This window comes from Phaethon aethereus, assembly GCF_964289735.1.
Source record: "Phaethon aethereus genome assembly, chromosome: 15".
In the NCBI taxonomy this organism is placed as follows: Eukaryota; Metazoa; Chordata; class Aves; order Phaethontiformes; family Phaethontidae; genus Phaethon; species Phaethon aethereus.
In genome coordinates this window covers 2,964,454-2,985,633 of record NC_138591.1, presented here as the reverse complement: position 1 = coordinate 2,985,633, position 21,180 = coordinate 2,964,454, and the positions used below count along the sequence as shown (strand labels likewise).

At 44.7% G+C, this 21,180-nt stretch overlaps 1 protein-coding gene across 1 annotated transcript in view; it reads right to left on the bottom strand.

Moving 5' to 3' along the window:
- The window catches only part of CACNA1H (calcium voltage-gated channel subunit alpha1 H), a gene marked incomplete at its 5' end in the record, with an annotated part of 256,893 nt that overhangs the window by 49,168 nt on the left and 186,545 nt on the right, over positions 1-21,180 (bottom strand). Inside the window, 4 exons of the mRNA XM_082006716.1 lie at positions 3,136-3,291; positions 4,906-5,023; positions 5,695-5,880; positions 6,902-7,053. Of these exons, the coding sequence (XP_081862842.1) occupies positions 3,136-3,291; positions 4,906-5,023; positions 5,695-5,880; positions 6,902-7,053 (612 nt within the window). The remainder of the gene's footprint in view (positions 1-3,135; positions 3,292-4,905; positions 5,024-5,694; positions 5,881-6,901; positions 7,054-21,180) is intronic.

The window sequence follows — 21,180 nt, the reverse complement described above, 5'->3', positions numbered from 1 at the left end:
AGAAGTGCACCTCAGTGTCTCCTATAATTGCTAAAAGCATCACCCTGTAAGATGGCAAAGTCAAAGAGGTCAAACCAAGAATTTCTGCCATATTCCCAACATACCAACAGAACCAGGGATGACGAAAGAAAACCCAGCTCCACTGATACTTCTTCCTGGGATTTGTTCAAGCAGACTGTAAATATCCTTGGTTTACAACCAGAGCTAAGTTATGCATTTATAAGTGCAAGACTTGAATTGAGCCCTGGTAGCTGAAATACAGCCCTGAGAAGGGTTTTCTGTAACACAGCTAATCCCTCACTATGAGACAACTGACAAGCCCATAGGCTTAATGTCAGGATTTATAATAAATGGAAGTGGAGAGCAAAATATGCCCTGCAAATGTCATCCCTGTGGTTGCTGGCCTTTTCTAAGGCAGCACTGAGTGAGTAATACAAGCTTGGAAAACTACTCCTCATGCACATTTAAATCATGGTCCATAAGAGCTCCGAAAGGAGCCATTAAGCCTGAGCAAGAAAACGACAGCTATTCGGCTAGGTCCGTAATCATGCACTCAGAGAGTATTGCACGAGGCTGCCCATTTCTGGCTTCACATTAGCAGGTGATTCAACCTCCAAGAGGGCAGGTAAGGAACGGGATCTCTGCTGTACAAAGATACTTGCAAGCTGCCAGGTTGCCAAGAGGAGAAAAGTTTCTTCTGCTTTAAAGCAATCAGGAACAAAGGATGCAAACTTCTGTACAAGGGCTCTCTGTGCCTAAATGTAAGATTGCTTGAGCAGGAGCAGTTTCCAGCCAGTTGGGTCACAGATGCATCGTCTGTTTGGGTTTCCCTGGCATGTCCTCTTTTTCCACCCAGATTTGCTGGTTGATGGAATCTGAGGATATTTGACATGTCTGGCCTCTGAATACTCTATGCTGAATACTCTGAGCTGCTATATGGCCAACTCTATTGGTTGCTTCTGCATTCAGTTCAGGAAAATCTATTACTTTAGCACAGACGTTAGTCTGCTACGGCCTGTGTCATTTTCTAGCAGAACTGCGGTCCAGCACAACTGCTCTGAATATAGCTACAGCTCTCCTAGATGAAAACCCCTTCTGGGCTGGAAGACAGCAGCTACTGCAGAGCCTGTAGAAATAGTGGCAATTCCTTTGCTTTGGACTTACTAGGTTAGTAGCTAAAATATCCACCTCCACCTGCAGCAGGTTGCACTAGAATAGCAATATGGCAAAGGTGTTATAGTATCCAGAGCAAAGCCAGGAGATGCTGAGATCAGTGACACTGAGAAAACTACAGGAATTTGGAAATAAACAGTGTCAGCATGAGCTCTAGTCACTGACACATAGACTAGCTCTTGGGAAAAGACCTCTTGCTCTTCTTGGTCACCTCTGCTGCATCTTCAGGGCATGGACCACATTGTACAAGACATTAAAATGCCCACTAGTGCAGTGCAGAGCTGTTCATTTTGAAAGCAATGAGCTGGACGACTTGTGTCTTCTCTGTATGTGCAGGTGGCACTCACCACCCTCAACATCCATGAAACAGCCCTGAGTGATGTAGATCAGGGTTGGTTTTTTCCAAACTGGGGTTTGGCTCCTATTTTTTCAATTAATTTTCCTTTGCAAGTGCTGTGAGTAAGCTAGGAGGGATGTTTTATAAATGAATGTATGCAGACATCCTTGAAAGACATAAATGTGGCTGTGCTGCCTTAAGAGAAGGGAATTTTTGGTCCGTGAATATTTCAATTATATTCCATGGTCAGCGAAGGTTCCTCTAAGTGTGATCTAAACATGGCAAATGAGAGCACGATACCATTTCTGGGGAGAAAAATGAAAAGTGAAAAAAAATCCTATAAAAATAATTTCCTTCTCCTCTTTCCCTTGGGAGCTAAGGTAGTGAAAATTGAAGCCATTTTCTCATTTTCTTTCTGCGTCTGTGTGTCTCTGAAGGCAATCCAGCACTAAGAAAACTTTTCCTTCTTGATGGTGCAGAAATAAAAAAGTAATAATTAAAAAATCCCAAAGCACAACGTAAGCCCTTTCGATGACACTATTCTTAGCTTTACCTGAGACTGGATGATTTTTGGTAAGTCTCAAAATAATTTCTGTTTGCACTAGGACTTCGAAAACAGTAATTTTTTTCTGGATAATATATATGTGCACACACATTGTTATATTTACAACTGAAACAGATTGTTCTCCCTTAAAATCTCCCCCAAATGGACTTGCTGTGATCTGAAAGGAAGATGGAGAAGAGCAGAGTAGGGCAAGGGATGGCTGGTTTCACTCTCTCAGGATGCTGAAAGGAGATCTGGAGTGGAGCTGCCAGTGGGGAGGAAAACTTAAAAGATTGCAGGGGCTCCCCACTCACACCAGTACTATACCACTTACACCACTCACACCAGTGTGGCCTGCTGCTCTGGATCACATGGCACAGGACTTGCCTGCACAGCTGCTAAGGTTCCTGCCCAGTTCAGATCAGGACATGCCATATCACTTTTGACTGAGAAATAAAACCATTTCTCTTATCCTCTCCATGTGAGATGAGATGAGATGCCTGCAGTTTATCATAAATTCCCTGCTCATTGATCCGATACAGACCTTATTTTCAGGGGTAGGCAAAAATCTCTTTAGCATTTATATGTCCTCCATCATCCTAAGTATCTCAAAACTTAATGTTTGTAACCTTGCAAGACAGCTTTTGAACAGCTGTGCTACTAGCCTCAAATAACAGGTAAGGGACAGAGTCACAAGGAAAGGCCTGGACTGAGGGCCAGTTCACGTCCTACCTGGTCCCCATGACTAGCATTGGCTAGATACATTGAAGGTCTGAGGCCCACCGTAAAGAAACACAAACCACAGGACTTATGGGAGATTTGGTGAGTTAAATTCATCCTACCCTGTAGCAGATCAACCAAAGTGTTGGTCTCCCAAGTCCCATGCCAAGTCCAGTGGGCCTTATTTGCAGAGACAGATTCACAAGAGCTTCATGTGCCCAACCCAGCTCATCTACAGGCCTTAAATTTAAATTCATGGCTGCTTGCATGGCTAGATGTTTGCACTGACATGGATTCATCCCTACACTCTTGCCTAGACGTGCTTCTTCATTTTCTCCCTCCCTCTGCTCAGATCTCTTACCTCTGCCTGGAAGCCTTCTACCAGAATGGCAACAAGAAGGTTGAAGAGCACATAATTGCCGAAGGTCATCAGGGCCACAAAGTAGAGTGCTGCCCATGAGGATGTAGATGCCATCCCATTGTACAGGACCACGTTCCAGTCCTCTTGAGTGAGGATCTGCAGAGAGGTGAAGGGGAAGACTCTCTAATTACTCCACTCCTCTCATGCATAGCAGCTGCATTCAAATACTGACTCATCCATTTCTTCCTCTCCTTTTGACCTTTTCTGAACATAATCATTAACAGGTCTCGTGAGGTGAGACAGCAAACATTCCTTTACTTGATCTTTGCGCGTGAGAGCTCTCTCCTGGCCAAACTTCCCTTCTCTGCAGGAGGATCTAGCATACTGCTGCCCACAAAGATGACTAGTTCAGATCCTAGACATGGTAACATGAAGGATGTGCTGGTACGAGTCCCATTATTTGGTGGCAGTATTGCCTCCTCTGATAACCATCAGAAGATAACAGACCTGAGGCCAGAGCTGTTGTCTCCTTTCAAGCAGCTCTTTATAAAGCATCTGGAGCTGAAGGAAAGGGTAGGGGACGTGATATTTGACATGAGAAATGACATGGGGTGGCTCAAGAAACTCAGGGAAGCAAAGTGGTTTCCATTAGGTAAAAGCACTGACAAGCTGAGCAAAAAAATACACATCTTTGCAAAGCCTTGCCCCAAGGGACCTTCCTAAGGGAATCCCACTCTCCTAGCCTTCCTGGAGCTCAGAAAAACCAGGGGCCTATGAAAAATGAATGACAGATCCGTGAAAATGGCCTCTAACTCTCCTAAAAACAAGGTAGCTTTGGGGATAGGAATGCAGTCAGCTGCACTGAGTCGTGCCACTCATTAACCTTCACGGGATGTAGGACTGAGCCCTTGTGCACTGTGCCAACTCTATTTGCCCATGGGACTGCTAGAATAAATGCAGAGATCTGTATTTATGTTGGTAAAAGAAAAATATGAACCTGTGACACTAATGCCAATTTCCCCTTGCTCCTTTGTAAGAAGGAAAACTTTGCAAGAAGTTATGTTCTTCACAGTGAAGACTCTGGACTGGTTTGTACCTTGAACGGTACTGTGATGAACACCTACTCTGCATTTAGAAACTTAGCTTAACATTGTTTACTCTGTGCTCCACTTGGGCTCTAAGGACTGAGCTTTTAAACAGAAAAGACTAATCTTTATATTTAGAATGCCCTGGAAATAGCAGCTTATTGCTCCATTGTGGAATATGCCAGTAATTTCAAGCACATAACAGATCTCGTCTGCAGAGGAAACACTTTTTGTATAAAGACTTTCCCAGCACATACAGCCAGCAACTCCAGCTCTGATTTGTGACAGTATTTGTCACTCCCAGTTAAATTAAATTGTTTGCAAAGTACATTTTTGGGGCAGTGAAGGCAAGTAAGGAGACAGAGGTCTACAGAATAGGAGCAGAGTAGACAGTAGACTGTGGGTCTTGATCTTACCGACTATATGAAAGGAAAATAGGGTGGATTTTCACCCCTTCGTAGACTTTACTTTTGCTGGCAACAGACATGCGCTGTAGATTGCTTCTCTACCAGGGCTTATAGAGACCAGCTAACTCAGAAATCAGAAACACAATCACTTTTCCCTAATAACTCTACAGTGCCATTTCAGTCCAAATTTGACACCTACTGGAACAGTTTGTTTTAAAAGGTGAAATAACTTGTTCAGGTGGCCTGCATTAAAACTTCCCAGAGGATCCAGAGCTTACCTGAAATACAGTCACAATGGCCCAAAGTAAGGAATCAAAATTCTTTCTATCTGGAACCGTGTCTCCTGTATCAGTTTTCAGGCTGAACTTGCATCCAAAAAGATGCATGCCGAGAATGCTAGAATGGGAAAAAAGGGAGAGGGAAGAAACACATTATTGTGAGAAATATGGTTGTAGGGAGGACTGCAGCGATTTTTGGTACACTTTGTCCCCCTGCAGTGTTTTGTGTGCCAGTGGTATCTCCCAGGAAGAAGGGCTCTGCTCCACCACTGACATGATCACTGATCAAACCCTGCGACTTGGTTCTTCTGTGTCACATTTCATTACAATTGTCTACACGGAAGTCAAATCAAGCATCTCCTTTGTCTAGAAAATGACAAACCATATTGCCAACTCTCTAATCCAACCGATTTCCAAGAACAGGATCCTGAGGAGCATTATAGGGTCAGAGAGACAGAAGTCTTGGAGTCTGTACAACCTCCATCTCAAATATAACTGGTAGAGTCCAGTTACTGACAGCTTCCTGAGACACAGCTAAACGAGCCTCCCAGGAACTCCAGACCAATTGTTCCCTGTTTGTGCACTTCATTCATCTAGAGAATTACAGCACTGCATGAAAAAGTGAGACCAAAAAGAGGTAAATAGTCTGTTGAGCATCTGCTTGTCAGTCTATTGTGAGCACTTCTATCGTGTAGGCAGCCTAGCAAATGCAGTATATCGTTATTCTAATCTACATATTACTTAAGCAAGATGAACAATTTATCAAAGAAGAGCTGCAGCTTCTGGTACCTGAAGATAAAGATGAAGAGCATGAGCAACATGCAGAAGGTGGCTACATTGTCCATTGTCTTCATCAGGACCACCAGTTGGCGACGGAGGGCAGGCATGAAACGCACCAGTTTCAGCACCCGGAGCAGCCGAAAAGTTCGTAGCACAGAAAGGCCTCCATCCGACTGTCCGATGATCTCCCAGACGCTGCAGGAACACCAGAAGGAGAAGAATTATAAACAGTATATCACTGTACTGTGAAAGCCCTGAGCAGTCCGGTTTCTTAGATGATATCACACCATTTAAGCCCTAAAGGGGTAGTTCATTTGCCTGCTACTTTCTGGCTTCTGAAAAACACCTTCACTTCCCAGTTGTGCAGACACACATGCTCATGCACAACCTGTATCCTGTATAGCTGGTTTCTCAATTCTTTAATTCCCTTGCTTTCTGTGGCTCTTCACAACACAGCATGTCTCCTGATAGCGTGCATCACTACGATCAGTCACAAGCCTAGCCACAAAATGTGCATCACAATTTTGTACCAAGCTAATATCAGGAGGGACTTACATTTGTTGGGGTGGGTTGGTTTGATCAGGCCACAGACTGGCCTTTGTTCTGGGCCTCTATTGCTCCTCACTTCTCTGCATCAAAGGGATGGGCCAACTGAAGCCAGAGCACTATCCTGCTGTACACCTTCTATGTCTCCTTGACTTCTCTGCCCCAAATTACTGATCGAGAGGTGAACAGCACTGCTAGAAAGAATCCCAGCACAGAGAGGTGCTGCACAAGCTTCTCACCCACGTGCTGTGACATCCCCAGTTTAGGCTGGGATAGTGCTCCCCTGGGAGAGGACAGCAGAGCAGTGCCCTCTCTTACCCTCCTGCTTGCCCTATTTTGGCCTGGGTCACATGTTAATTCGGGTGAGGGAGGGCATGCTGCTGGGATATGAACACTCACAGTACTCCTTTCCCAGGACCAGCCGTTCTGCACTTCAGTGGAAAACTGACCACAGTGCCAGATGTGTGGCATAAATAGACTTTGTTCTCCATCTGCCAGGTCCATTTACTTTGGATAGCCCTTCTAATAACAGGAATCTAAAAGGCCAGCACGTCATAGCCAGCGAGCCCTGGATTAACACATGCCACATTGTTCCTGTTCCCCGTTCCACTCCCCAACTGGTCTGAGCCCTCGGCAGAAAAATTACAGTGCAGAAAGAACTGGTAGTGACCTGATGACAACTATGATCCCATCAAAGATGTTGTACGGGTTCTTGATGTAACCAAAGAGACCAAAGGCAAGAAGTTTCAGGAGCATCTCCAGGGCAAACATGCTTGTGAAGACGATGTTACTGATCTCCAAGGCATTGGTCAGCTCTTCCGGCTATGGGGCAAAAAAGCAACATGGTCAAACAGATGCACAGAGGAAACGGTTAAAGGGTGGTATGTTCCTCCAGCTCTGGGATTTGTGCTAATGATGCAAAAATGCCACATCTTCCCATGTTCCTTCCAGAGAGCCATGGAGGCAAATAAGTGACTGAGGGGAACAGCAGACAAGCCTCATGGACAGTCCCTGTGGGTCTTACTGGAAACACAGAATCCAAGCCCATTTCTGGAGCAGCTGCAGAACAACTGTGCCCAGTATATGGGCCCAAAAAACTAAAGCTATGCAAAGGAGAGGGCTTGTTCCTTGTTGCAAGATACAATTATCCAGGTGAATGGCTAGTATGGCTTGTAAGGCTTCTATCTGGACTTGCATTGGGCTGGCTGTCTTTATTGCACTAACCCCAGCAGGACTTTATGGATGCTACTACATCCAAAGAAGGACCACCATCAATACAGCATAGCTCTATTCACATACAAACAAAGCACTTTTCTTGTAGACGTCTCTTAAGAGAGTTAGGAAAACAAACACCAGTGAAAGTCAGTGGGATCAATAGTGGGATCAATAGTTTGATCTCCCTTGAGATATTTATCTCCCTTTGGAAATTGTCCCCAAAAAACCTCAAGATGATTTTTCCTTCTGAAGTCCTGGTTAGTAACGTACAGCAGATTTTGTTAAAATGACAGCACTATGTCCCTGAGTGTCAGGATTCCCTCCAGGATCAGTGTGGGTTTCTCTGAGTGCATGCAGCTTTAAGCCAAGAACTGATTTTTCCATTCTCCTCTCTCTATCACCAGCACCAAATTACCTTGGGCTACAATCTTGCTTTTCAGACAGAGCCTTAGATGTTCCTTTCCTGGCCAGCACAGAAATGTCTGCCCAGCACCCATGCTCCAAAATGTGTCACAGCGGGGACACATGCAAAAGGTGGGATGGGATTTGCTCACTTACTGGAGCAACTCCCTCAAAGAGCACCAGGCTCTGCAATGCGCATTTCTAATGCTCAAGACCTCTTCCTTTGCAAAAGAAAATGAGTCTTTTTCATTTCCTCAGTGTAATAACATTGTCTAGAAAAAGGTGTTATTTTCATATCTGACTCATCTTCTGACTGATAATAGCTTCCTTTATTCCCCATCCGTCATTAGACACCATGTTAAAAGTTGGCAGTTTCTTGGGGATGTTGTTGCATTATTTGAGGCTCCAAAGGGAGAAGACCATTGTAATACTGTGGCACAGCCACATTTAACTCCACTCTGCAAACTCTATCCTTGGCAACTGAAGGAGGGGGTGAAAGAGTTAACTCGAATGCAGGAAAAGCCCACACAGCCCCTACTACAGGCAGCGACAGTCTGTGGGCTGCTAATGAACCATCATTCATAGCCTAAATTACTTTATGCAATAGATTGTCATTTGCTCAACCATTTATCCAGGAGAAAGAGCACTAGGAGCCTCAGTCCTCATGGTTGTAATCCATATACACTAATTACTAAGGGGCACCAGGGGAAGGACTGTGCAATTTTCGGTTCTTTAGTCTCTAGCAAGGGCTGGCCCAGATGGCTGCGCAGTGCATCTGAGCAGCACGATCCCCGGGCTGCCCTCCTCACACCTTCCCTGCTGCAAGGACAACGATTCCCTCCCTGACATCAGTGCTCGTCCATGCTATTCCCTTCTCTGATGATGCCAAAACAACCTGGGCAGAGGTCTTCCCTTTGTAATGAAAACACAGCTGAAGAAAAGGGCTGCTCTAGGATGGCATCTAACCAGCTCCCCAACAGAGACTGAGCCTGAAATAGCCCCGTGGGCTCCCAGGCGCCTGTCCCGCTGTAAGCCACGTCGCAGTGGTGACGGGACACCATGCTCGCACTGTCCTCGAGCTATCTGTCAGGAGCAGCGTGCAGCTGGAACGTTCGGTCTCCCCTCAGCTGGGGTTATACAAGGGCATTCTTGACAAGAAGCAAAATAACTTGCTAAATTCTTGTGTCCCTCCAGGCAGCAGACTGAGGGCTCCTTGGGACAGGGTGTTCATGGCAGGCCAAGGATGGCTCGTTAGCATGTCGAGGCTGGGAAATTAATGACAAAATCATTAGCAAGGAAGCTGCAGCTTGGGCAGCTTTGAAAGGACAGAGTTGCTCTGTAGCTCTTTCAGCTGGGAAACATAGAGAACCTGCCCATCGCGACCTACGGTACCTTGTAGTCTGCAATACAGCAGCAGTCTCACCCGCTAAAGTAAAACTTAATTCAGAGTTCTCCAAATTCACCTTGCTGCTGCCACATGTGCTGCCAAGAGTCACAATTTTATCATGAAAATTGGGATAGCTGGTGATCATTTCAAAGTCCTTAATCCTGGAGTTACGCAAATATGACAAGACAACCTCAGGAGACATTACCAAAAAAGTCAGTATCCAGCCTGAAAAGCTTAATCTGAAAAAACTTAAAAACACTCTCAGGCAAATAAAAAGAATTTGTAAGTTATTATTCTCTAAAATCCCATGTTTTCTAAGCCAATCCCAGGATCTTTCTGTGGCCTGTTGAACACATGGCATTGCAACCAGTTAATCTGCCGATATCATTGCTCGAATTTGATTTGCCAATTTCCTTCGATCATTCGGTGTCCTTCTTTCTTACGCTCCAGCACCGTGACTTTTGCTTCATATATGAGCTCAGAGAGCGCAGGAGAAAAGCCACAGCCATTTCTCAGGGGAGGGGAGAGAGGGCACGAGGCAGAGGGAAAGGAGAAGACAAGGAGGTGGCCCAAGAGGAGATCATCAACAGCTGTGATGAGGAGCTGATCCAGCAGATCAAGATGAGGTGGGCACGCCTGGGCAAGGTTGATGGACAGCAGGCTGACACTGCAAAGCCAATCGTGCTTCAGACAAGAGATCTTCATTAGCCTTTAGTGAACATATTTGGTGTGAGGCAGAACTAATTCAGTGCCAAGGACTGCTGTAACACGAGACGTTTGGAGCACAATCCTGCAGTGACACGGAGGCAGAAGCCACCGGGCAAAGACAAGGATGGATAGCCCCGCATGCTGGCTAAGCTGCTGATGTGAGCTTTTGTATTATTAGAGTGGAAGCTGAACAGCAGATGAGCCAAGCATCCAGTGATATAGCCTTCAAATGTAATTACCTTCTTTCAACACCAACTGGAGCCTAGAAAACAGCCTGCCATAGATATTTTTATGGCTTATGAAATGGTTTCTTGCTTAGAGCACAATTCATTTCCCACTTCTCTCACTCCCTGATGAGCAAAGAGCTAGGAGGAGGGTTAAGAAAGAGACACCTGAAAACCAAGATGGATTTGGCCATTCCCCTGGAGTCAGCCACTAGGAGACACTGTTGTTTTGTTCAAATTTAAGCCAACCCCAGAGCAGGAATTTTTCCAGGAGGCTTTTTCTCTGGGAAAAACAAAATATTGATTTGCTGAAAACAAAACTTTTAAAGGCAAGGATTATTTTTGTCACAATTCCTGGCTGGAAGAAAATGAAGTTTCAACAAAGCTTTAAAATTGCTGCAATGTCTTGTTTTGACCTTCTCAGAAAAGGAAATTTCAGGCATTTTGCTTGAGACATGGTTGTGTCATGAAATGCAACTTCTCTTCTAGCAAGGAAAGGTTGGCTTCTCTACTTCTAAGAGAGTAGTTATAAAGTGTTATTTTTTGCTTTTTGACAAATATTATTATGTAAACCTTAACAACTCTGACAGGGGAAACTACTTGCCCACCAAAGGGCTCCAAACTGCATCAGTGAAAAGTTCCTTTTTCAAAAAACAGTGGGAGGGCATGACCCCTTATCAGCTCCAGATATCTCCACATCTTTTGCTGCTGTGATGGTTGACCTTTACGTTAGTCCAGGTTTTCAGAGACAGGACAGGCTGAATGGAGCATTGCCAAATGGCAACCAGGTGGCACTGCATGAGGCTACAAAACGCTCAGGAATGCCCACAGTGGATGCAATGTGGGAGATGGTGGGTAATGCTGTCATGTTGGTACGAGGGTCCACAGTGCCAGATGTGGAGGCTGGAATGGGAACTACCATGCTGGATACAGTCAGCAAAAACGAGCACAGAGAGTGGTTTAACCCACAAGTTCAACTGGCAGGTCCCAGGCAATGTTCAAAAAAGGTTCAGATCTGAGCACAAATTTTCTAGATTTCAGATTCAAATGAATCCGCATACTTCAGCTGCAGGATTAAGTTTCCCACCATTCAAGAGAAGGGCAGAAACTGTATGGGAACAATTTGCAAGATTTCAGCATCCTTGAATATGAGTTTAAAGTAATAGTTAGCCTTAACTCCAGGCAAAACATGTCCCAGGAAAGCACAACCACCTCTGCTCACTTTGAAGGTCATATTTATGCTGCAGAATACTTCCGTGACTCAAAACCATGTTTTTATTAGGGACAAAACTCAAACCTTTCAGCAGTTCATTCCGAGTTTAGATAAACAGAGAAAAAATCCTTTCCTAAATAGTTTGGGTGTGAAAACCTTGGAAGACTAGTCTCTTTCTGAAAATCTGATACTTCTGGTTTTAGCAAGACACAGCACAACCCCAGAGCCTTCCTGGAATCGTGAGAAATTCAATAAAAGAGAAACCCATAATGGTCAAATTATTGATGGGTCTTTCAAGCAGAGGATCAAGAACAGGAATAGGACTTTGCAGCCTTAGATTCTCTTTGTGCAACTGAATTACTACACCTGTTCAAGGAAGTCACTATCTCTTTGTGTCTCTCTTTTTCCTCTCACCCATCTTCTACCACGTCTCTTTTGATTGCTGCATCCACAACCACCTATTTTACATAGCTTAGGTTCAGTCACCAGCAGGATGGCAGCATGCCTTGGCTGGGGCACCTTTTTGCTCTCATACTGAGCAGAAATAATCATACCTGCATCACACTGGAGAAAAGGGCAGTTTGATACCTGGTTCCTCTTGCTGAATGAACGGGGAAGCAAGTTTCCAGAGTAAAAGATGTGCTTTGCTTCAGAAATCCCCCCTGAGCCCAAAGCAGCCGTTCGACTCCTGAACAGGGAGAGCTGAGGCTGGCAGAGACGCAGAGGAGTGGTAAACAAATCCAGAACATTTAGTCTCATAAACATCCTTTGCACTTGTGTTGTTTTTATTCTAGTCCTGGGCCTAAAGCTGTCAATAGGATTTTGAGCACTTGTTTATGTTGGCTTTTCTGCTTTATATTTTTAAGTTTGGCCTGCAGAGACTCTGACCAGGAAGAGGAGACATAACGAACTGTCAATTTGCGCTTTGCTTCCGGACACTCCGTATTTTCTCTCTTCACTCCGTTTTTGAGAGATTGTACTTTTCCAATTACCAGTTATTCCATTGCAACAGATTTCACCTGTCTGCAGTCTTTGGCATCATCCCCATTTCACAGAATTAAAAACCAAAGGGAATGCACGAGAAAGGTAGGGAGCAGGGGAGAAGGCATTCAGGCTAATTACAGTGAGGTAGACGAGGGAGGGAAAATCCAAAACACGCAACTTTTTAGATTAATAAACCCAAACCATAGCAATTAGCGCAATGCTGGATAACCTACCCAGCACTAAGCAACTTTACTTTTCAGTATGTTCATAGGTTGGAAAGGCGCTTGCAAGCTGTGCCCAAGGACTGAAGGAGGGCCTGCTCCTGGTACTTCCTAGTGAAGATCCAGTAACAGTGATGCACAGAACAAAGCAGAAGGAGCAGGTCTAGCTTCAAGGACTTATTCTCCCTCCGGCACTTGTGCACAGCCCGCTCCTCCTTCCAAATACAAGCTCCTGCCTTCCAGAGGCCAGGCAGTGGTGTCAGCTGTGGCTCTGCCTGACCTGTGGTTAATGGCGTGCGACGGTTCTGCTCCACCCTATTAAAAGGAAACCTAACTATGGGGATTTGAAGATCCACTTCACACAGTGAGCCATTGGCAATGTCAGGATGAGAACTCAAGAATTTCTACTCTTCCACTGAAGGCTTTTCCACATGCTGCACAGATAGACAGGTGATACCAGGACACCTGCAAGCTCGGTCATGATGTCACCAGCTGCAAAAAGGTGACAGTCCCCAAAAAAACATGCAAAGGGATACCAACTGCAGTGCGATCCTCCTCCTCTCGCTGTGGAGCGGGGAGATGGTGCCCCTTGGCAGCTCAGCCTCGCACTTCACCTTTTCATCTTGTGACAGACATCTGTGCTCACGCATCTGAGAGACCAAGACACCACAACCAGCCACCCTCCAGGGCCCATCCCTGCCACGAGATCTGCGAGGTGGAAGGAAGCCCTTTGCATCTCTGGTGCACGTTGACTGCAGAGCATGGAGCTATACTTGAGCTGGCTTTTCCTCTACGGAGGGAGAGTAAAGCCTGCTTGCTTTACTCTTTGAGCCATACAGCCTCCTACATAACTAATCTGTTTAACTGATGGATTACTGGGCTCCATATTACATTTGTAGGGTTTACATACCACTGTGAAAGCAATCGTAAGATGAAAGCCAGTTTTCTGGGACAGATTAAAGCAATGGTTTGGGAGGGATTAGACTTTTTTAATACAAAATATTTTTCAAAAATTGTGGAAAATAGCTTAAATGAGTTTGAAGCACTGGCACCACAGGAGGAGAGAAAATCAATGAAATCGCTAAAGAGCGCTCAAAATTACAAAATATTCCTCTAACATTTTCTAAAAAACTAGAAAATGTATGGAATGGGTGTATAAGACTAATATTGCAGGCAGACTCCCACTGTGCTAGGCAGTGAGCACCAGTCTGTGTGCCTTCTGCATATAGGATGAAAGTTTGGCTAAAACATTGCATGGGACTGTTGGAGGCTGGATTTAACCCATTGAGAACGTGCAGGGATCTCTAACCCACAGCCTGTCTCCTTTCCTTCCTCTCCTTGGAGGTGGCTGGTTTATCCCAATCTTCAGGGCACGCGGCTGTCCCCTCTTCCCCACACGCCACAGCTCACCTGCATCCAGTGATCCCCAAATCCTTGTACTCTTACAAGCTCAAACTTCGTATCTGAAACCCTCAGCTGTGTTTCTTGCACACTCATTCCTTTGAAAACTTACATCAAACACCAATTTCTTGCCCATATCCTTTTCCTATGGCAAATTCAACTAAAGAGGAGCCTTAGTCTCCTCAGGTAGGCTCTGCTCATGGGTCAGGAGCAGATTAACTGTGTTGTTAATGCAAGCTGTGCCCAAGGACTAAAGGAGGGCCTGATTAACAGTCACATCACAGGCATTTTGCTACAGAGAAAATTTTGGCCAAAGGACAGAAAGACATTGGCAGTACTTGCCCTCCTGGGCACAAGCTCAGACCCCTCTGAAGTCAGCCCAGCAACCAGAGGTGGCATGGGGCAGGCCCAAGCTGGAGTTTCTATAGTGCTTAATGGCATGTTATAGGAGAATCTGTCACCTCAAGCACCCACGAGGCTATTACTTATATATCCTGTCCAGAACAACGTAATCAGCCACCCAGCGTGAGAGCGGATGCTCTACATGCTGGCATCTGAGGGCTGGTCTCTCCCCTCAGTCACAGCAGGTATTTATCACCCCGGCAGAGGAACCCTGTCCTGCCTCCCCCAGACAGCCCCTGCTCTACACATCTGGGACGAGAACAGCCCGAATATCACTGCAGATTTACACAGGGATGCAGAAATGATGCAGTCAGAGGGGCCTGTGCGTCCCTCCCCAAGCTTTCGCCCAGCCTGTGCGGAGGCTGAGCACTGGCGACTGCCTTACCGAAAATAACGGCGCGTGCCTGAAAGCCTGGCAAATAAGCAGCTCAAGGCACTACAGGCAGACGGCGAATTTCACACCTGAATAAGAGCAAGAGTGTTTGGGCCCATGCGATTTGGGAGCATCTGCAGGCTCTGTCGAAAGGAAGCCCTGGCTGGGCTGGGACGTGGAACACGTTTCACGCTCCAGTAATGAAACGTGAGCGCGTAGTGTGGCTTAACTGTAATAATGAACATGAACATCCCCGGCCCAGAAATGGGTGAAGGAGGGAGGCTGTGACATCTCACAAGCAGGGACTCAATACTGCAGCAATTGTATGCAAGAAGAGACAAGGTTGCCCTACACTCCGCAAGCTGTATGCTTGTTTTTATTTACAGCTATTTCATTCTAATGCCTCTGAAGCAGTTTGGGGAGAAGATCCTGTTTGGGGGAGTTTAAAGAACCAGAAGGTTGCAGCTGAAGCAGAGAGCTGTCAGGAAATGCAAGTGACATCTCAGAAGACTGCTAGCAAATGTGAAGGATACATTTTGACCTTTATTTTTCTCCCCCCTTTTTTGCTTGTCAAAGACCAAATGGAATAATTCTGATATTTCTGAGGTAAGTAAACAAACAACCAAGCCAACCAAACAAAAACCCCAAGCAATTTAAGACCTGGCTTCTTTCCTCCTCTGCATTCCCTGCCCTTAAAAAAAAAGAATAATAATACAAGAGGGCCTTTCAATTTCTGCATTTGAAATGTTTCTTTTGTAAACCATTTTGATGTAGTTTATCTACTACAACATAAGGCTCTTACTGTCTTAAAATCAACTTCAAACCAGTTTAGTCAATCTAGACTATGGCTCAAACCAGAGAATCATATGCCTTGCATTCATGTGATATAATGTCTCTTACTAGAAAAAATGGCTTGGATGGTGCTTTCCCATGCACATGAGCACAGCTGAAAGTTATTTATATTCTCTGGCCTTGGAAAGGGACCAGGGACTTGAACCAGGATGCCCCAGCTCCTAGAAGACTGCCCTGGTCACCAAGATGTTTGCTATTCTGAGGTGCCTTCTGCCCTGCCTTTGACAGCCAGACACCACGACCTCTCAGAACCCAAAAGCCCTTCTCAGGAAGGGTTAAGCTGTCATTAATGTCTCTATTAAAAGCTGTGACTTCAATGAGTGTGTGCTTTCTGATGAAAAAATGTTCTCCTGAGAGATTTCCAAATGAGCTCTACTTAAAAGTAGGCCGGAAACAGAAGGAAAGAGAAAGCTCCTCCTCATGCCTACTGATGAATGTTCACTCTCCACCTTTGGAATTAAAAATGTAGAATTTATTCTCTCAGTCACCTCTACTCTCAGGTTTTATGCCTTCCCCTAAATGGGATCCTTCATGTGGAGCGATAACAGTTTCATTGAAGATAGCCAATGGTAATTTTTCCTCCTTTCAATTGACCTACTTGATCTCCTAATGCTCTGTGGAATTGCTTTTACCTCTCTGCTCTGTGGCATGAAAGTCACTGCTAATAATTGCTTACCCAACTGCATATGGCCAGCTAAATGCAAAACACACTGCTCCTTTCTGGAGCTGCAAATAGGGCATCATTGGAGGAATGGAGCAAGCTGCATACAAGTGTGATGTACTCCAGCATAAAAAAAACCCAAAAGGCATTAGAGTTAATGTTATCCAACAATGACCATATACCAAAGTCACATACACCCTGGGATTTTTGTGTGAATCCTTCAAGTTCACTTGGTATTGACTCCTGTCGGAAGTGTTTCCTACAGAAGAGACCTTGGCTGCCACACTTCCGTCTCGTACAACAAGAGAGTTTGTTCTCTGGGATAATCAACTCTGCTATAGCTTCCTTAGGAAGCTTCCGAGGCAGAAGGTCCTACATGGCACAACATATTTGCAGTATTACTTTCCCATTTCTCCGTTTCATTCAGCAAAATGCAATTTCATTTCAAGTGGCATAAATGCCAAGATGGATTAGATCAATTGCTGTCTTCTCCACCCTCAGGAGGAAAGGACCTGGGCAATCTGAAATGCTATCAGCACTAGCATACAAAACCAAAGCTACTATTCTTGAAAAGTAGGCCAATCAGCTGGATTATATCTTGATGGAGGATCACTTGGTCTGACAGACGGCTGAAAAAATTAAAAAAACCCCAAACCCTATAAAATACACCCCCTAAACAAGGCCAGAAGTGCTCAGGTTTAGTTATTAAACAAGAAGTCACAGGAGGAAGGAGGCAACTCTCCAGATAGATAACAACCAAGGATGAATGCCTCCAGCAATACACCAAGAGCACTGTAATAGCTCACCTGGGGAGAGGTGCTCAAGTGCAGAGTCTGGGAACTGGTCCTCTGTCAGTACTAACACGTTGATTAGTTTCATTGAAAAAAAGAAGGAAAACGGAAATATGCCTGAACTGAGGACAACGAATGACTAATCATTCCTCCAGTGCTGGATGCAAGCGAGGAAGTGCCTGTTCAGACTGAGCTTGATGCCAAGTGGAGCCATGATCACCCCTTCATTCTCAGCAATGCCATGACTGGAACACTGTTCAGGAGTACGCAGGAGAGAACATGTCCCACAGTGCATCAGAAGATGCCTCTGGCCACGTCCCAATGTTTTAGAAATGGACTTGTTACTTGTACCCCTTCCCTATTCTCTTAAAGCAGCTGTTAAATATGAGCCAGCTTCTCTCTACGAGCAGACTGCCATCCCACCCCACACCGGCTTAGTTCCTTTAAGAGCCTCTGGCGAAAATCCAAGGAAATTATACAGCCTGAATCACTCCCATCCATATGCTGGTGGAGTTCTTCAAAGAACCAGCAGATCTGTGAGGCGTGACATCTCTTAGCAAGGCCTGTGTTGACTGTCATCCAATATATTTGGCTTATCCCTCACCATAAAAAAATTACACTCACAAGGAATTATATTCACATAATCTTTGCCCATTGCAAACCTTTTTTTTCTTGGCCACTATCTGTGCTGAAGTCAACAACAAACGGTCAAAAATTATCAGCCTAAGGCCTGCAATCAGCTTTGCTGGCTAATCACAAAGTATGCATTTTTTAAAAAATAATGCATCATTCATACAGATTTAATTTCTTTTTTTTTTTCTCTTTTCATATTTAGGATGAAAATATTTTGTATTCCATAACATTAACTAGAAAGAAGAGCTAGGGTGTATCTTTTCGCTTTAGATGTAACAAAAATTCAAGAGCTGGAGAATTTAAGAAAAAGCATACAATGTTGTGAGACATGCTATAAAACAATAGACACAAGAAACATGGAAATACGCTACAGGCCCTTTCAGACAAAAATGAACACATAGGCCCTGCCTCAAGGAGTCTGTACAAGAAATCAAGGTTAATTGTTGATTTTCTTTGCTAAAATCTTGCAGCCAAACTATAATTGCATATTTCTGACTCTGTACAGAGGTTACAGGATGCCCATCACAGGCGGCTCTGACAACGTCCATTAAAGGTGGCAGGAACATGAACTTCGAGAGAATAAAGAACCGTTTCCAAACGCTTTGATTGCACTGCAAGAGGCACCTTTAGCAATGATTATATGATCTTTATCCACATCCAAGCAACAGGCTCATTCTCTGATAACAGAGAGATCAAAGGCCTTTTGGTTGTCATTAGCAGGCAAACTCAATAGAAGTTGTTTACTTCACCCAAGCTAATGGCACTGGAAATATTTAATAAAAAAATGGACACACTCTCTCTATTACTGCCAAGATGATTCAGAAGGGGCCACTTAAATCTATTTTGTCAAACCATTACTCATCCCTTGCTAATAGAGCTTTATGGAGAGTCCCTTTGAAAAATGCACATTCGTGCTTTGCGGGCTGTGTACTGGTATTAGGAGATGAGGCACATCAAGAAAACATGACAGAGGACTGCTGATGGGAAGAACAAGATGGGGAATATGTTTAGTCTACGTCTGACTAAGACCTTGACTTAGTCATCCTTTAAGCCCAAGGAGAGAAAGCTGAAGTGGCCTGATGGGGAAGTAAGTTCAAGGAGACGATAATTCTCTAGAAAAATCTGAGCAATCTGCTGTAATTGAGTGCTAAGAGGAAGAAGGAAAGATGGAAGATGATTAGGAGAGCTTTTCTGAGGTTCAAAGATCTTGGGGCAGAAGAAGAAAACAAAAATGTTGGGTGGGCACTAGGAGAAAACTTAGTGGTATATCTTACAGAACAGTGGGGTGTTGCGTACTTGAGCCTTCATGGGTCACCAAGGAAAGGTTCAGTGTCTGCAATGAGATGCCAAATGGCAGGACTCCCAAGCTCTTTTCCTAACTCCTAGAGTAATGCCTAGTCTCTCACGTGGTCCTAAACATGTATTGGACATTTGAGCACAGGCAGTTCTCACAGTAGTGGGTAGCTACATCTTACCACTTTTTTCATCAGCTGATGAAACTCAGTGACATCCTGTGGGGACAAAACAGCTTGTCCGGCCCTTTTGTCTTCCAAGACAGGGTTGCACTTGGTACAGACTCAGTTTTGATACAGTTTCTCTGCAGCTTCCAGAAACACTCATGAAGAGCTTAAGATTCAAAAGCTTCATCAGCATGGAAATGATTATTTGCAAATCCACATCTGTAATACAGGCAGCAACTCCTCTCTGCTCTGCCTCAAAGATAGGCTAGGAGCCAGGAGAACAAATTCAGGGGCAATCCACCTTTCCTCTCCTCTAGCAAACCTAAAGCAGCCCAGACAATTGTTACAAGCTTATTTTTGTCCCTGAGAACACAATGCTGTGAACAGCCCAGGGTGCTCTAGCCTGCAGCCAAAGCAGGCAGATGGGACCTTCAGAGCTGCCACGATGTTCTTGTAAGTGAATTATTGATACATTCTTCTTAGCCATGAGCATCAGACTAAAGTGGCAATTAAAACCATCCACAAGGATCAAAAAGAAAAAGCAAAGACAAAAAGGTACAAAATCAGAGTCTGTATTTGCCAGCAGCCTGCAGCATGTGCTGTTATGACTGGCAAGGAAAGCTTCTGGGTCCTGATCCTTCAGGTGTGTCGTCGATAACAGCCTGCATCAGAGCCGGCAGGCGGTGGTGAGCGACACACCACCACCACTTCTGGAGACAAGGGACTGAGCCGCTCCTGGGAGCCCATTGCCCCATTTTAGCTTTTGAGTGTGTGTAATATGGGCATTCAAACTCAGAAATTGAAAAATAACTACAGTCACTGTCATCCCTCTTTCTCCCTGAGACAACTGCACTTTGTTTTGCTAAGGCAAGAAGGGACACAAGAGGTCAGAAAGGAGCTACAAGACAGAGCTGCCCTTCGGCGTAGTCGCATCACTTGGACATTGCATGAAGTGAACGCTTGGAATTACTGAATGCGAGCACAAACCAGCAAGATAGCTCAGCAACTCTTGTTCTTCCTCATATCAGCTGGTTGTATCTTACAGACAGCCATTGGATTTTCACCTGGCAGAATTTCTCAATTTCAGTGGAACCACCATTGAGTCTGGAGATGGCCCAGTGCTTCCACGTTTTCACCTTCTTGACAAAAAACCCAATGAAATGCAATTATATTAAACCACCACCAATATTCAGAGACCAAGGAACAAAATTCACAGAAAATAACTGTGCTGGCTTTGCAGTGTGCTTCTCTTGCAATATTTATTTCTAATATTGGGGGAAGAACCCAAAAATCTGGAAAACATGACTTGAAAATGTGGAGGTGACTATCCATTGCATTTTTTCACATTCCTTTTGCATGAAATATGCCTCACCCCCAAGCATGCCCTGGATTTGCAGTATGTTTCTATTGTTACAGGAACAAAATGATTCAGAAAAAAAGTTTAATCATTCTGATTTTATATAATGAAATAAAATAACTGCTAAAATAATGAAATTCAATTATATTAGCCTTAATAACAGTAGTACTAATTAAAATTATTGTAATTCACTACTGCTACAAGGCTGCAGTGCCAAGCTGCAGAAGATGTAGGACTGCTGAACACCTGAGAGTAGAGACTCTCTCCCCAAGCTGCTGAAGCGGATGTATTTGGTTTTGGAAGTTGTCAGTTCAGCCTTGGTGCATTGGGCGAAGGGGACTCTTATGCTAACACTAATTACACTGCTAATGGCAACAACAATAACACTTCTCAAATCATCAGCACTGACGCTGTGAACGCCAAAGCGATGCAATTATGTGCTGCTGTCATTTCAAGGGGAGTTGCAAGGCAGAGAAATGCGAAAAGAGGCAGCACACTCCTCCTGATTTATCATCTTGCAGAAATTTCTCTACAGAAGATGCCTGGTTCGGGCAAAGGACCAGGTAGCCCTCTCCCTTCCTCCTCCCACATGACACCAGGCTGTGCCTGGCCCTCGTGCTCTGCGCAGGCCATGCTATCATCTGTGCTGCCGTGCCACGATGCCC